This window comes from Saccopteryx bilineata, chromosome 10, assembly GCF_036850765.1.
Source record: "Saccopteryx bilineata isolate mSacBil1 chromosome 10, mSacBil1_pri_phased_curated, whole genome shotgun sequence".
NCBI classification, from domain to species: domain Eukaryota; kingdom Metazoa; phylum Chordata; class Mammalia; order Chiroptera; family Emballonuridae; genus Saccopteryx; species Saccopteryx bilineata.
Window position 1 is genome coordinate 26,091,703 of NC_089499.1, and position 16,674 is coordinate 26,108,376.

Below are 16,674 nucleotides of genomic sequence, written 5' to 3' on the forward strand. Positions count from 1 at the left end.
TACTTTATCTTTAGAAAATCTTAGCTTATGTGGAAAACAAGTATTTTTCAGGCAAGGAAGCAACATAAAGAATGATTAACCTTACCAGGATTGCAGTCTGTAAGAAGTGAGCAGATAGAAAGGAGGACTTTAGAAATGGTTAGTGCTGGGCTCCAGTTGTCTTTCAATATGTCCAAGCAAATAACTCCTTGACTGTTAATATTACAGTGATAGATTCTTGTCCGAAATGTAACCTAAAAAAAAGTGTTAAAAAGAAACATCAAACAAGAAGCTTTTACTAAATTACCTTTTCAAATGAGTGATCCTAATTAAAAAAATTTTTTAAATTGTTTTAAAAAGATAACAGTTTAACTAAAGCTGGTAAGGGATAGGTTGAGACTATTTAGTAAATTTGAGATTGTGTTCACTGTATAGCCGGGGGGACTGTCCATTTCATTTATAACTTTGTGAACAAAAAGGTAACTTAAACATTTCTTGAATTATCTTTAGCAGTTTTAATGTTTTAAGTAGTTTTGTAACATCCAAGTTTGAATAGCTAGTTGTTTGCTGACCTCTTGTGTTAGCTGGTAGTACTACAAGGCCTCAAAGTAAGCTTTAGAATCAAGTTCAAACTGAGGTACATAAAGACAATTAACAAGATGCAATTAAACAATGATCACGCATCCAAAAAGCTATAATAAAATTTTAAGAGATCTGTTTTTGCCTTTTCTGACCTTTATCTCAGCTCCTGCAGATATCCTATATACCTACGGCTTAGGCCCTAAGTCACAGAAATTCACTATAATAGTCTCCACAGGTGAGGAGCCAGAAATGGGCGAGACTACAGCAGGAGACAAAAGAAATTACATTGTTTGGTCTAATTTTTATTTGTGAACTACCCTGAATCATTCCAAAGGAAAAATAACCTTACCACTTACTTTTATTGACAGACTTTCAATCACTTCTTGCTTTTGCATTTTACCATATAGCTAACAGTCTACCCCATTCCCAAGAGGCTTTCCTTCTGACAGTGTGAGTGCGAACCACAGAGTGCCTAGTGTTGAGGAGGTAGATGGTGTGGGCCATCCACCTACCCTGATGACAAAGCTCAGACCTGCTGGAGGTAAGCATTTTACCACCAAAGATGACAAGGAGCGGAACCTAAGACTTTGGAAGGAGAGTTTTCATTGTCTCAGTGCATGGACATTTTGACAACATTTTTAACTTTTCAGCAACTTTTTACTGCATGGGAAAAGGGGGTTAATTGCCATGTTACTGTAAGGACAGTAGCACCTCCCCTTTATTGGAGGTTTTGCTTTCCATGATTTCATTCACCTATGGCCAACGGCAGTCCAAAAATATTAAATGGAGAATTCTGAAGTAAACAGTTCATGTTTTAAATTGTGCGCCATTCTGAATGATGTGATGTGACCTCCACTGTCCTGCTTAGGGTGTGAGTCGCCCTCTGTCCAGCACATCTACGCTCTCTGTGCTGCTCACCCCCAGCAGTCTGGGTCATCGTGTCAACTGTCAAGATACTGTGCTGTTCAAGCAGCCCTGTTTACTTAACGCCACATTCACCTAACTTTTACTATAGTACATTACAGTGTTTTTAACCTCTTACCATGCCTAATTTATAAATTTAACTTTATAACAGGTATGTATATATGGGACATAACAGCACAGTTGATCCTTGAATATGGGGGTCTGCACTGTGTGGGTCCACTTATATGTGGATTTTTTTTCAATAAGTACTATAAATATATTTTCCCTTCCTTACGATTTTCTTAACATTTTCTTTAGCTTACTTTATCATTAAGAATACAATATAACATACAAAATATATTAATCGACTGTTTATGGGTAAGGGTTCTGATTAGTCTTAGTAGTTAAGTTTTGGGAGAGTCAAATTATATGTGTATTTTCAGCTGCACAGCGGGCCAGCACCCCTAACCTACTTCGGCATTGTCAAGGGTCAGCCGGGTATGTATACTATCCTCGGTTACGGGATCCACTTACGGCCCGGGGAGAAGAGACAACTGCAGCAGGACCAAACAAAGCACTTACTCCTAGAGACCGTCTCGACAAAGGAGGCAACGTCAACTCAAAAGAGCGTTTTGTATGTGCTCACGTGTGCTTAGATTAGGACAGTGATTTCCAACTGGTATGGCCAAGAATTTTTAAAACATGGAATATCTGACCTTTTCCCCTTAGAGTCAAATAAAAAAATGACAATAGCCAACACAACAATAGCCATCTGGTGTGAATTATACTTCTTTTTTGGTGTGCTGCAGAATTTTAATAATTAGTTTGTGCCATGAGATGAAAAAAGGCTGAAAACCGCTGCATTAAGATATAATACAAATCTATTTGTTGTGACTGAAAACAATTTTAAAAGCTTCAATCTCTCCTGGGAGCATGTAAATTTTAGTATAAATCAGAGGAATCTCTTACCTTTGGAGGCTTGAAGGGGTATTCTGGTGTAAAAGTGATATCAAGGAAGAACACGCCACCCTCATACACAGATCCTGGAGGCCCTAGAATGGTTGATCTCCATTCATAGATGTTATCGCCTTTGGGACCAGCACTGAGAATAAAATATCAAAAAATAAGTAGGGGTGGGCACCATCCCAACTTTCACAGTGTATCAAGACAAGAAAAAGGTCCCCACTCTTCTTCCCTTTTGTTCATGGTGTAGAATCCACAAAACAGAAGGATCTTTCAGAAACAATCTGATGCAGCACTGTCCCAAACCCACCAGCCTTAGGTCAAGTAAACTGAATAATAATGGTAAATCCATTCTTAGCCTATGTAGCTGTGAATAAGCAAGAACCATCTCAATTCTCGAAGCTCTCAACACATCATTAAAAATGTAAACAATACTTAAAAAAAACCACTCAGCACACAGAAGGACATTAAACTGGTGACAAATTACAGATTTTTGCTCACAGCTACCTCATTTCCGATGACCATTTTAAGCACAAAAGTTTTATTTCTGACCCATGGAATAGGATTTTTCCTTGCTCTTGTATCTTTATAATCTCACCCTAAAAAGAGTACAACAGTTTGCAGTACTTTGTACCTTTAAACCATGTTGTGGCGAGGAGAAGGATGACAGGTGTCCATTTACAAGTCGTCCCATTTTCATTTCAATATATATTAAACTCCATAATGAGGTTCTCTAAATATTATAGTTGGGATGTGAATCTATCCCTTCCCTGTTCAATCACTGTTACTACACTTAGTGACGCCATCATCTGGCCACACTACCTTTCAAAAGCACTGTGTTGGCTTAGAGTGCTCTGTACTGTATTCACAAGTACATTAATAAAAATATAAAAATATTTGCCTTCCAACTCCAAGACCTAGGAAGAGGTTAATATATCCACCAGAACAAGTTAAGTGTAGTGCTCACTGAGAAAAGACAAAAACGTTTGCAAAATGGTCTTAATTAGGAAAAGAGCTTTTCACAGCATGGTGACAGCACAGGTAAATGATATACAGTAGTTAACTTACACATTTTCATCACAGAGTTCTCAAACCTAATTAGGCACAGCTGCTTCGAGGATAATGCTGTATCTCGGCCAAACTAACAATATGTCTTTACTTGGAGAGACTCATATACCAGTCGATACACAGAATAATTTCTACAGAGCAGGCAAACCTGCTCTTTTAATGTTTCTATTTCTATTGATTTGAGAGAAAGGAAGGGATATGCGTGAGAGACACAGGAACACAGATCTGTTCCTGGATGTGCCCTGACCTTTATCGAACCAGCAACCTCTGCGCTTCGGGATGATGCTCTAACCAACTGAGTTATCCAGCCAGGGCCAAACTTGCTCTTTTAAATAAATGTCTAATATGAATTGGGTTAATTCATTCAGGCAAGCACTCACTGAATGCCCACATATTAGTCTTAAATGTCAGGGGTTTTGATAACAAAGAAGACAAAATGCCTTGTCTTCAAGATGCCCCTACTAACTAGTTAATAAGGTCCAATTCCTTCATCTAATATCTCCTTGTGATAGCTATTCCCAAAAGTTGTTTTAAACTGGGTATGTATAGAAAGAAAAACTGTTGAACACTGTCTCTAATATGAAGTCATACTTAGATGCAGAGACCATCTTTGAGTTTATATATGACATCTAACTATAATTTCACAAGGTGGGATATAGGAGAGCTCTTAATCAGCCCTCTCCCTCTAGGAGCATGTAGTAAATAACCTCTCCAGCAAGAGGCTACTCTCCTGATAACTGCTTCGTGTCCTGAGGCCATCTGAAGTCTGTCTCCCCAACTACACATTTACACACAGCATTGGTAGCTGGCCAGAGAATCTGTAGATGCTGGCTGATAACAGATATGCTATGACAGCTCTTCATCAGACTAGAATTAACTGAAAAGTGAACAGATTTTGCTGATAAAAAGATGAACTGTCTTTTATCTAGTTCATGGTACCTAAGACTTAGAGGCAAAAGGCTACTAGAACAGACTCTCCCCCCTCCCTTTTATTGAGGAACCAAGGCCAGGAGGAGAAGCTAGCCACCTAAAACCCAGTATTGGCAGCATTCAGACCTGTCACATAAAACTCTATTGATCAGGCCTGACCAGGCAGTGGCGCAGTGGATAGAGCGTTGGACTGGGATGCGGAGGACTCAGGTTTGAGACCCCGAGGTCGCCAGCTTGAGCACAGGCTCATCTGGCTTGAGCAAAGTTCACCAGCTTGGACCCAAGGTCGCTGGCTTGAGCAAGGGGTCACTCGGTCTGCTGAAGGCCCGCGGTCAAGGCACATATGAGAAAGCAATCAATGAACAACTAAGGTGCCACAACGAAAAACTGATGATTGATGCTTCTCATCTCTCTGTGTTCTTGTCTGTTTGTCCCTATCTATCCTTCTCTCTGACTCTTGCTCTGTTTCTGTAAAAAAACAAAACAATGCCTGACCAGGTGGTGGCGCAGTGGATAGAGCGTCGGACTGGGATGCGGAAGGACCCAGGTTCGAGACCCCGAGGTCGCCAGCTTGAGCGCGGGCTCATCTGGCTTGAGCAAAGAGCTCACCAGCTTGGACCCAAGGTCGCTGGCTCCAGCAGGGGGTTACTCGGTCTGCTGAAGGCCCACGGTCAAGGCACATGTGAGAAAGCAATCAATGAACAACTAAGAAGTCGCAACGCGCAACGAGAAACTGATGATTGATGCTTCTCATCTCTCTCCGTTCCTGTCTGTCTGTCCCTGTCTATCTCTGCCTCTGTAAAAAAAAAACAAAAACAAAAAAACAAAACAAAACAAAACACCCAAAAAAACAAACTCTACTGCTCAGTACCATACCCTTTTCCTCATAGTCAGTTTGGTGATACTAAGAAAGAGAAAACTCAAGAGTAAAGTCAGTCTAACCCTAGCTGTCGTCCAATTACACTGGCCCTTTAGTATAGAAAAAAAGAATTTTAAACAAATATGCCACTACAAGCAGATTTTATGGATTGAACAGTGAAATTTGGAAACCACCTATTTTCTCTACATCAGAATAATCTATGAACTTTAAAAATGAAAGATTTCTGACCCCTCATCCCAGATCTACTAAGTTTGGGATATCCAGAGGTACCAAGAATATAGATCATTTTAAAAGTTCCCCTGGTGATGTTTTCTTTTTTTGAGAGAGAGAGGGGAACATCAAGCTATTCCTATGTGCCCTGACCAGGGAATTGAATTGGCAACCTCCGTGCTCCAGGACGACACTCCAACCAACGGAGGTGTCCAGCCAGGACTTGATTGACTTTTAGAGACAGAGGGAGGGAGAGAGCAGCAGGGGGAAGGGAAGCATATGTTGTTCCGCTCAGTCGTGCATTTTTTGGTTGCTTCCCCCGTGTGTGCCCAGACCGGAGATCGAACCCACAACCTTGTTTCGGGGCCATGCTCTTAACCGACTGAGCTCACCGGCCGGGTCATCTTTAAGCAGGTGGTTTGTGCTTGGGAACCATGGGCACAGGTTATGGTAAGTGGAAAACTGTTCAGAATTAGCATATAAACGTTGTCTACGCCATACCACCCTTAACACGCCCGATCTTGTCTGATCTCGGAAGCTAAGCAGGGTCGGGCCTGGTTGGTACTTGGATAGGAAAATATAAACTTTAACACTATAGAGCTTGTCATCCGTGATATAACTAGAAATCCAAATCAAGATCGCCACTTGCTTGTAATTAGGTTTCACTTGGGGTGTAAACTTTTCAGAACATCCAGAGAAAAGTATGGCGAAAGGAAGTTAAAGAATCAAAAACATAAGCATAGCCATGCGTTAACAAAGAAAGCAAGTATCACACTTCTGTTAAGTAAAAAATGGAGAATAAAGGTGGGTTATAAGAAAAGTAATACTAAGAGAAATAACACAAATGTAGTTGAAATCATCAAGCATGAAACAGGAGCCCGGATCCCAGTGCTGGGATCCTACTGGGGGCCTGGGAACTACTGAAGGGTGGAAGAACCACGGGAAACACCAAACAAGTACTTAGAGACTCTGATTCAGGTAGCTTTTTGTCATATGCATTTTCTTAGCCAGAGAATAAAAATTATGATATAGAGACCTGTAAAACTTGTTTTCTTTTTCCAAGTTCTCACTGGAAAGGTCAGGATCTGCAGACCCATTTGGTGGGGGATGAGGGCAGAAACGTAAACTCCCAGAAAGCCACTTTCCAGAGCAGCGACCCCGGGACTGTACTGGGTAAAGGTCTGTTCAAGCACCCCACCCACTGCTCTATAAAACGATTAACCAGGTTTCACCCGCAGGCCAGCCCAAGCTCGTACCACCAGCCTTTTGTCCCCTCCCTACACAGAAGGTAGTTTGGTTCCACAATAAGAACGATTTCAATTTCAAAAACTGGTTGAAGTATACTTTAGAATGGCATGTATTTAGTTAATTAGTCTAAGTGATCAGAAAGTATGGAAAGTTCTAAATTGGGAGATGGGGGTTTGAAATTAGGATAATAAGGAAAGATGAGAACAAATATTGATAAATACACATCCCTGTTTGAAGATGTTGAAACTCGTGTTGAGAATGTTTACATGAGGCTGAGATGAGAAGGCAAAGCAAGACCATGCCTTTGCCTTTCAGATTTTGTTGGATATTTAAGGTTTATTTGTAACAAACACTTTTCAAAATAAAAGTATAATACTTAGAACTTTTACATGAGGCAGAAGGAATTGTACCCTTAATTCCATTTTTCTTCCTTCTAGTCAAAATACAGCTGTGGCAAACATTTTAAGAAAAATAATAGTCACTTCTGGCACATTATTTTCTTATTTCTCTAACAGTTTCTGGCTTCAATACAAGTTATTTAAGGTATAATCCTAAGAAATTAATAAAACCAATTTAAAAAACAATCATTAGAGCACTCTTACTAGAATTTAATGTGCTCTCTGGATTAATTTAAGATAACCACATAAGCTAGTGTTTAAATTTCATTTTGTTCTAAAATTGTTTTATGTGTGTGTGAGTCTTCCCCCATTCCCATCTTCAGTACTAACTTATTACAGACGACTCTGCTGTTCTTCCTTTCAACAGTTAGAAGCCAGAGCTGCATTTCAATTTTCAGATGGTATCACTGATTTCTTACAAAGAACATTCTGGTCGCAAGGTATAAATTATTATCAATTTTTTAAAAAATTTATTTCTATCTGATCAATTTTTACATTTTCTTAATTGGGAGAGATGCCGCTTGCTTACAAATATTTTTCAAAGCCACCTGATTCTGATGTTATCTGAGGCATGATTCTAAGCAGCTTGGTTATCTGGTTTCCTGCCGTAGCAAGTGAGGGAGGGAGACTGGGAGGAGGGAAAGACGAAAGGTGAGGAGCAAGCATTTGGACAGCAGCACGGGAAGTGTGAGTGGAAAGGGCAGGTTAGCACGTGTGCCAGCATATTTCAGGAAAGGGTGGAGGCTCAAGATCAGCTGAGTTCTATCCACCTAACATGCCCAAGTAAGTCCTGATATTATCCCATAGTACCGTGACCAAAGTCTCAAAAAACAAAACAAAGAATGGCCTTTGGAGCAAACTTCATCACAGTTCCCAAAGCTAGATGTGGCCAAGGCTGCTTGCTGACTGGCAGTCTGCCTTCTCTTCTTTGTAGAGGCTTCATGCTAACGCACACTAGCTGCTCAAATAAAATGCGTTCCTCACCTCACAAAATCCCCCAGACTCCCACACTGCAAGTAGCCCTAGAGCAGTGGTTCACAACCAGGGTAATTCTGACCCCGCCTCCGCCAGGAGACACCTGGCAATGTCTTGGAGGCATTCTAACTGTCACAACAAGGAAGGAGTGTGCTTAGGCCCCTCGTGGGAAAGGCCAGGGATGCTGCTCAACACCCTACAACACGTGGCCAGCCCCACAAGAAGGGAGTCTTCTGGCCCAAAATGTCAACAGTGCCAAGGCTGAGCATCCTGCCTTAGAGGCCGTACACTGGGGCTAATCTGGGAAAGGGAAAAGCTTCCATTTGAATCCGCTGTCAGACTCCAGTGCCTATCCTCTCATCTTTGTTTCTCTGCTCTGTGCTTGGCGCAGAAAAAACATGCAGTATACGTGCTTATTATTAAAAGTTAGACTTGCAAACTCTCATAGTCCTGGTTACTCAAAATGTGGTCCCTGGACAAAGGTACATCAGCATCCTCTGGGAGTCCGCTGGAAATGCAAACTCTCAGACTTCATCCCAGTCCTGTGCATCAGAATTTGCAAGATCCCCAAAAGATTCCTATGCGCGTTAAAGGTTGAGAAGTCAGCTATAGACGACACCAGTGGCAATGAATACCAACTCTAATCTTCTAGATTTAAACTACCATTTGTACTATCTAGCTCTCTCCTTCTCTGTTCATCATTCTTTTCAGTAAGTATTAACCCTGCTAATGCTTGTAGGAAGAGATCCACAATCAAATCTGTACTCCCAGTAACAAACATTCTACTCAAAATCCATTCTTCCTCTATTTTGCTCAGAAATTCAAAGAGAATATGATAAAACACTGGGAATGTAGCAATCTACCCGAGAGAATCTTCATCTCCCACAAGGATCTCCTGGATAGACATACTCTAAGGAACGCAAGCGGCCTTCATGAAATCTACTGAGCACACCCAGAGGAATTTTATAACAAAGAAACCCAAAAACTTCTTGTCCTCAGCATCCCTTCATAAAACCGTTGCCATTTGTAACCTAGAAGTGAGTGGCAGAAGGAACTTGAAAAATCAGATAACCTCACTAAGGTGACTAGCCAGGCTAGTGACAAGGTGAGTGCTATTAGAAGTGGAGCAATCATTACCACAGTCCTAATAACTAAGAGAGGGAAGTGCCTTTCGGGTTACTGTCCCTTGGAAAGACGTTTTAGAAAAGTGCCAACCCCCCAGAAAAGCTGGTGCCCACTTATGAAAAAGCAAAAACCCAGGACTATGAAATTTACATTCTATTCAATAATATTGGGGGGGGGGGGGACTACATGCACATCAGTAAGGACAGAATTTTTAAAAGAAAACTATTTTCAAGACAATTTGTAAAAGACTCCAGTAGGGATGGTACAGGAAGACTTAAAAAGCCCATGGACATCAAGGGGCCTTACTCTCAACAAGGGATGGCTGAGTGTGAGCATTTAAAAAGCTGAGCTAAGAATGAATCATGCTTTAACTTCTGGATTATTAATGCAGAAGTGGGGGCAGGTAGCAAGTAAAATGACAAACTGGTCCTTTGTCAAGGACCTGAACAAAAATGGGGCTGGGAGGGGTGGGTGGGTGGGTGGGGGGGAGTCGAGAACCACCACGCAGGAACCATTAAAGAAAATTAAATAAAAGATCAACATCCCTTGGGTCTCAAAAGCTATTTTCGTTTGCACAGTTAAATAGGTAGGTATTCAGGATAAAGACGGATCAGATGATAGCTTTAAAAAAAAACAAAAAACAAGTCTGACTTAGAACAATTCTAATTTGCTCCTTCCCCACAGAAGTGAAAAAAACAGGGTCAGAACAGAATGAAGTTCTTAGGCTGTGGTGATTACTCCTTGTTGGTCAAATGAGTTTGTACATATGACATATATGTTTGCTCGCTTGTGATTTATGTTGGGTGTGGGGGACAGGCTGTAAGCAGGCTAGGTTGTTGTAGCCTAAGGTTTGGTTTTGGGACTAAGCTTTTCCCCACACCCTTGACTGATTGTATGATCTGGGTGGTGCACTCTCATGAGGAATCCAATTATGCCTTGGATAAGTGACTTTGTATCAGAGACTTCCTTGTTTGTATACTGGATTAAGGGATTTTTGTTTTCTACACTATAAAGTGGGACAGACCAGGAGCTTGCACACACAGTTCCTGCTATCACAATTGCAGGGGCTTCCCTGATCCCTTGCCCTTCATGGGAAAAGCTGGTTTTCTGCTTTTCCCTTGTCTTCTTTTGTGGTTTGCCTGTCTTGGTGAGACACCAATAAATAGGATGGCCCCCCATCCTCTGACTCCGCCATTTCTTTATCGTCTGCCCGAATCCAATGGGAACCTGCATGTGAATGGCCACGATGGCAGTTCCTGGCCTTACACTCCTCTACTCCCACTAAAATATGGAATCAATATATCTATCTGCCTTAGAATCAACTGGCTGAGTCCTGATTTTTTTAGATGCAATGCTTATATATGAATATATATGAAACTGCTGTCTAAGTAAGTAGAACTCAATCATTAGTCTCTGGTTCTTAAAGTAATCAGTTTACAGGGCCTACAGTAAGCACAACTAAGTTGTTATCTTCTTCTTATTATTTGATTTGTGAGAGAGAGAGGTGCATCCATTTGTTGTTGCACTTACCGGCAGTTGTGCATTCATTGGTTGCTTCCCATATGTGCCCTAACAGAACTGAACCCACAGCTTTGTTTCAGAACAACGCTCTAACCAGTCAGGGCAACCCCACCAAGTCCTCTACTGGGATATCTGTATTGTGTGTGAGAGGCAGTTGGGGGAAAACTGTTATCTTTAGTCTTTTTGAGGGATAAGATGCAGCTGTTAACACTTATACCCTACACACATTAGTGCTGACCCTGAAAAGTAAGTGTCCCCCCAAAATGCTATTTAAAGGATACCAAAATTCTCAAAAAAAGAACTTGAGGGGAGGGGAGGGGAGGGGAGGAGAGGGGAGAAGAGGGGAGGGGAGGGGAAGGAAGGGGAGGGGAGGGGAGGGGAGGGGAGGGGAGGGGAGGGGAGGGGAGGGGAGGGGAGGGGAGGGGAGAAGGGGAGGGGAGGGGAGGAGAGGGGAGAAGGGGAGGGGAGGGGAGGAGAGGGGAGAAGGGGAGGGGAGGGGAGGGGAGGGGAGGGGAAGGGAGGGGAGGGGAGGGGAGGGGAGGGGAGGGGAGGGGAGGGGAGGGGAGGGGAGGGGAGGGGAGGGGAGGGGAGGGGAGCATACAAGCCAAGGAGCAGGGTCAGGGTCAGTGTCCTGCCTCATGCAGAGAGAGCTGCCTAAACAAACTACCAGGCTGCAGTTTCTGGTCCCTTATTATGTATGTGGTGTGCATTTATTACATTTCATTGTTTTGTAAAGCTTTATTTTACTTAGTACTAATTTTATATTTTATTATCGCCCCTTTTTGTTCCTACATGTTCCATATCATTTGGATGATATGGTGAACCTATTTATGAGGAGTCTCAGAACACCTTCCTGCACTGCCCGAATCAGCCTGGAACTCCCCTGCCAGGCTTCTAATTCTATCAATCTTGAGAGTTCCTGGTCCTCAGCCTGCAGCCTCCTTCAGAGGCTCTGAGTAGCCCCCCAGGCAGACTGTCTTGTCTTAGGTTCCGCTCCCTGCACCCCGAGGAAAAAGACACCCTGAGCTTAGAGCGGGCCTTCCCATGATCGGGGAAAGGCCAGAGCAGCGGTGCTCCCAGGCCCTCTCAGTGAGTTCACGATCAAAACTATTTTCATCCTTCTGAAACACTGTTTGCCCTTCGTGCTCTCATCCTCTCCCTCTGCACTGCGAAGTTCCCGAGACTACAGGAGCTGTGATATGCAGCAAACCACGCAGACGGACTACAGACACCCAGCTGTCTTACGTCAGAGTGTAGGGATTCGCCAATTTGTAAGATAGTTCCACTCCTTGAGTCTTTTAGATTTGGAACAGTTATTTTTCATAAAAAAATAGGTTAACATGTTTTTACAATTTTTCTTGTAATTTTTAAATGAATTCATAGTCTTAAATGTTTTAGCTTTAATTTGAATACAGTAAAAATCCATAATTATTAACCATATAAACAAAAGCTCTTGGAGGTCTGTAATAATTTTAAGACTGTACTGGGCTCCTGACACTTTGAAAGCAGATGGCTATATTATTTTTAAGGGCTATTCAAACAACCGGCTAACCATTAAGGTAAGTGTTTGACTCTTACCCCCATCAAATAGTACAAAACAAAACTAATAACTCCCTGTGATGATTTTACAGCACAATCCAGAGATTCTCTGACATTCTTCTAAGAGTAGGTTCTAATTCCTTTCTCTCTGATAGGCTGGTCATAATATCTAAGTGACACAGGGTGACTTCCCAAACTAGGTCGTTGTTTTAAAAGTAGAGATGTTTCCCTGCTCCTGCACAGCTATCTCCCTCCCTCTCTCTGTGTCTTGGAAACTGAACTCCACGTGAGAAGTCTGATGCCCTGAAGAATAAGACTGGAGAGACCACAGGGGAAGACAACACAGAGGGAGGGAGGACCGAGAAGCCCAGCTGGAGATACTCCAGCCTCGGTCCTCTGGGTCTTCCCAGCCCAGGCACCAGACTGAGTGAGGAAGCCTTCCGCGACTCCGGCCTCAGTCATCTGGGTCTTCCCAGCCCAGGCACCAGACTGAGTGAGGAAGCCTTCCGCGACTCCAGCCTCAGTCCTCTGGGTCTTCCAGCCCAGGGACCAGACTGAGTGAGGAAGCCTTCAGCGACTCCAGCCTCTGTCCCTGCATGAGACCCCAGCCGCAGACATACAAGCGGTTATAATAAAAGGTGGTGGCTGTTTCACACCTCATAGTTCAGGGTGTTGTGTAAGACAGCAAGAAATAACTTGGAACACTCCCCAAGAGCAGCCCTCAACCAATGGCTAATTTTTGCTCGGGACAACTCTGAGGCAGATGCTTTACCTAATTCCCCAGTGTCCCCTGGGCAACTTTCACTGTGAGGGCTGGTTAATAGGACCCTTTATTGACACTATTTCTTCCCACCTCTACTTCTGTTCCTTAACACCATTAACGAAACTACAGTTCACCCTTAAACAATGCCAGGGTTCCAGACGCCCCCCACCACCACTCCTGCACAGCTGAAAATGCACATGAAACTTTTGAGCCCCTAAAATGTAACTACTAATAGTGTTCTATTGACCAGAAGCCTTACCAGTAACAGTCAAGTAACACCTATTTTTATGTTACATGCATTATATTCTGTCTTCTTACAATAAAGTAAGCTTAAGAAAAAATATTTTTTCAGGATGGTACATCTATATTGAAAGTAAACCATGTGTAAGTGGACTGACACAGCTCAAACCCATGTGGCTCAAGGGTCAGTTATACTTGTACTTGAATTCTGATCTCAAGGGTCCTTTCCGGGAAAACCAAGGAGGAGACACCAGTGAAGTGTTTTTTTAAAGCACACATACAAGGAAAAGATGAACTGATGTGACCACATAAAAACAAAAGGCCCTAAGAGAAAGACGCCCTAGTTTATAAAAGGGCGGGGAAGGTATCTGCAGTACAGGCATACTGAAGACCCCGCAGGTCTGGCTCCAGACCACCACACCACCGCAAGAAAGCGAGCTCTAATCTTTTTGCTGGTGGGGGCTCTTGCCCTAGATTTGTAAAAACTGCATCATCTGTGAAGAACAATAAAACAAGGTACAATAAAAAATTAGGTATGCTGATACATGATTAAGGATTAATACCCTGACTGTGAATAAACTTCAAACATCAATAACAATGGATAAAGTATAAGTATGCAGGCATTTTTAAAAAAGAAATACAGCCAATAAAAAAATCCTCAATCTTATAAACTGTAAGAATCATATATCATACACTATGCAGCTCTTAGATGAGATATGCATCCTGAATAGAATTTAAAGAAATCTATAATATACTATTAATTGTTTTCCATACCAGTATGCAAAACAACCTAATTTTTTTTTTTGGGGGAGGGGGGAGAAGGGAAAGAAGGAGGGAAGGGAGGGATAGGAAAAGAGATCAGAAGCATCAACTCATCATTGGGTCACTCTAGTTCACTGACTGCTTCTCATACTTGCCTTGAGGGAGGGGCTACCTCAAGCTGAGTCACTGACCCCTTGCTCAAGCCAGCGACCTTTGGGCTCAAGCCAGCGACCATGTGAGTACGTCAATAGTCCCATGCTCAAGCTGGATGAGTCCACACTCAAGCCAATGGCCTCGGGGTTTTGAACCTGGGACCTCAGTGCTCCAGGTCTCTATCCACTGAACCACCACTGGTCAACCTCATTTTTATAAGACATTTAATAGTGACTATTCCTGCAGGATTAGACATAGAGGATTTATCTCTCCTTTAAACAGATCTAAACTGCTAGGATTTTTAAAAATAATGATCATGTTTGATCACTTTTATAATAACAAAGGGGAGAAGAATTAGAATCTAATCAGCCTGGTAATAGAGAAAGTCAACTAAAAAAAAGGTAACTTGGGGTAAGTAGAGTTTTGGACCAGAAAGCCAGTATTTAAGGGCTTGGGGGTTAGAAAGTATTTAGTCTGGGCTATTGAAGCCCAGTGTTTGTAGCCTATAACTTTAGAACAGAGTTACAAAGTACTGGGGAGGGGGGTACTTTTGACAAATTCATTTCTGCTTGGCAGGGACCAAATATGTTTTCAATAGTGACTTGTTGATTTGCTGCACATTCAAATGAAGATCTGAAACAGTTATTCATTCATAGGAAATGAATATGACTTCCCATCCCCAACTTACAGCCCTATGAAAGCTATCAGTGATTACAATGGGTTAAGGCGGGGGTCGGGAACCTTTTTGGCTGAGAGAGCCATAAATGCCACATATTTTAAAATGTAATTCTCTGAGAGCTATACAACGACCTGTGTATGTTATGCATTATCCAATAAAAATTTGGTGTTGTCCCGGAGGACAGCTGTGATTGGCTCCAGCCACCCGCAACCATGAACATGAGCAGTAGGAAATGAATGGATTGTAATACATGAGAATGTTTTATATTTTTAACATTATTTTTTTTATTAAAGATTTGTCTGCAAGCCAGATGCAGTCATAAAAAGAGCCACATCTGGCTCAAGAGTCATAGGTTCCTGACCCCTGGGTTAAGGTGTCCTGTAGTCATCATAAAGGAAAGATTTGGACTTTTGGTAAAAGCTGCCACTGACATTTAATTTGAAAACTATGGCCCTCCTGTCTTGCCTCCTCCTCCCTCCTTTTTTCAGTCGGGTGCTCTTTCTATCATGCTCCCAGACACGGAGCTGAGAGACAGGCAGAATCCGGGAGAGACTACAAACCTTCAACAGTGTAATCCAGGGGTCCCCAAACTTTTTACACAGGGGGCCAGTTCACTGTCCCTCAAACTGTTGGAGGGCCAGACTATAAAAAAAAAACTATGAACAAATCCCTATGCACACTGCACATATCTTATTTTAAAGTAAAAAGAAAAAAGAAAACGGGAACAAATACAATATTTAAAATAAAGAACAAGGCCCTGGCCGGTTGGCTCAGTGGTAGAGCGTCAGCCTGGTGGTGTGCAGGAGTCCTGGGTTCGATTCCCCGCCAGGGCACACAGGAGAGGCGCCCATCTGCTTCTCCACCCCTCCCCCTCTCCTTTCTCTCTGTCTCTCTCTTCCCCTCCCACAGCCAAGGCTCCATTGGAGCAAAGCTGGCCCGAGCTCTGAGGATGGCTCTATGGTCTCTGCCTCAGGCGCTAGAATGGCTCTGGTTGCAGCAGAGCAACGCCCCCGATGGGCAGAGCATCACCCCCTGGTGGGCATGCTGGGTGGATCCCGGTCGGGCGCATGCGAGCGTCTGTCTGACTGCCTCCCTGTTTCCAACTTCAGAAAAATACAAAAAAATAAAAAATAAAAAACAAGTAAACTTAAATCAACAAACTGACCAGTATTTCAATGGGAAGTATGCTCCTCTCACTGACCACCAATGAAAGAGGTGCCCTTCTGGAAGTGCAGCAGGGGCTGAATAAATGGCCTCAGGGGGCCACATGTGGCCCGCGGGCCATAGTTTGGGGACCCTTGGTGTAATCCAAAGGGGCACAAGTTGACTCCAACAGCAGGATGCAAATACTTCTCAAAACAAGGCAAGGGGATCTGATCTGATAGCCTACTCAGCAAACACTAAATACACCTGTTAGCAAAGATGCTCCATGCAACTTACTTACATTATCTATGTACAATAAATAGTCAATTTATCTAAATCATCAAAACATGAAGTGGATGAATTTAATTGTATATAAATTACACTGAGGTAAAGTAGATAAAAATTTACCTAAGCATAAAGTTTGAATTCAAATTCTCCAAAATGTTTTAGTTATCAGTTCTGTCCTAATATATGTGTACATTTAAAATATTCCACCCTGGCCAGACAGCTCAGTTGGTTAAGAGCATCGTCCCAAAGCACAGAGGTTTGCCAGTTTGATTCCCGGACAGCACACATATAGGAACATCTGTTGCTGTCTTTCCCTTCCTCTCTC

General features: G+C 42.6%; 1 protein-coding gene across 1 annotated transcript in view; it reads right to left on the reverse strand.

Moving 5' to 3' along the window:
• UBE2E1 (ubiquitin conjugating enzyme E2 E1) overlaps positions 1-16,674 on the reverse strand; it is a 79,148-nt gene that overhangs the window by 1,774 nt on the left and 60,700 nt on the right. Inside the window, exons 4-5 of the mRNA XM_066245145.1 lie at positions 2,434-2,566; positions 86-233 (exon numbers count right to left, since the gene is read on the reverse strand). Of these exons, the coding sequence (XP_066101242.1) occupies positions 86-233; positions 2,434-2,566 (281 nt within the window). The remainder of the gene's footprint in view (positions 1-85; positions 234-2,433; positions 2,567-16,674) is intronic.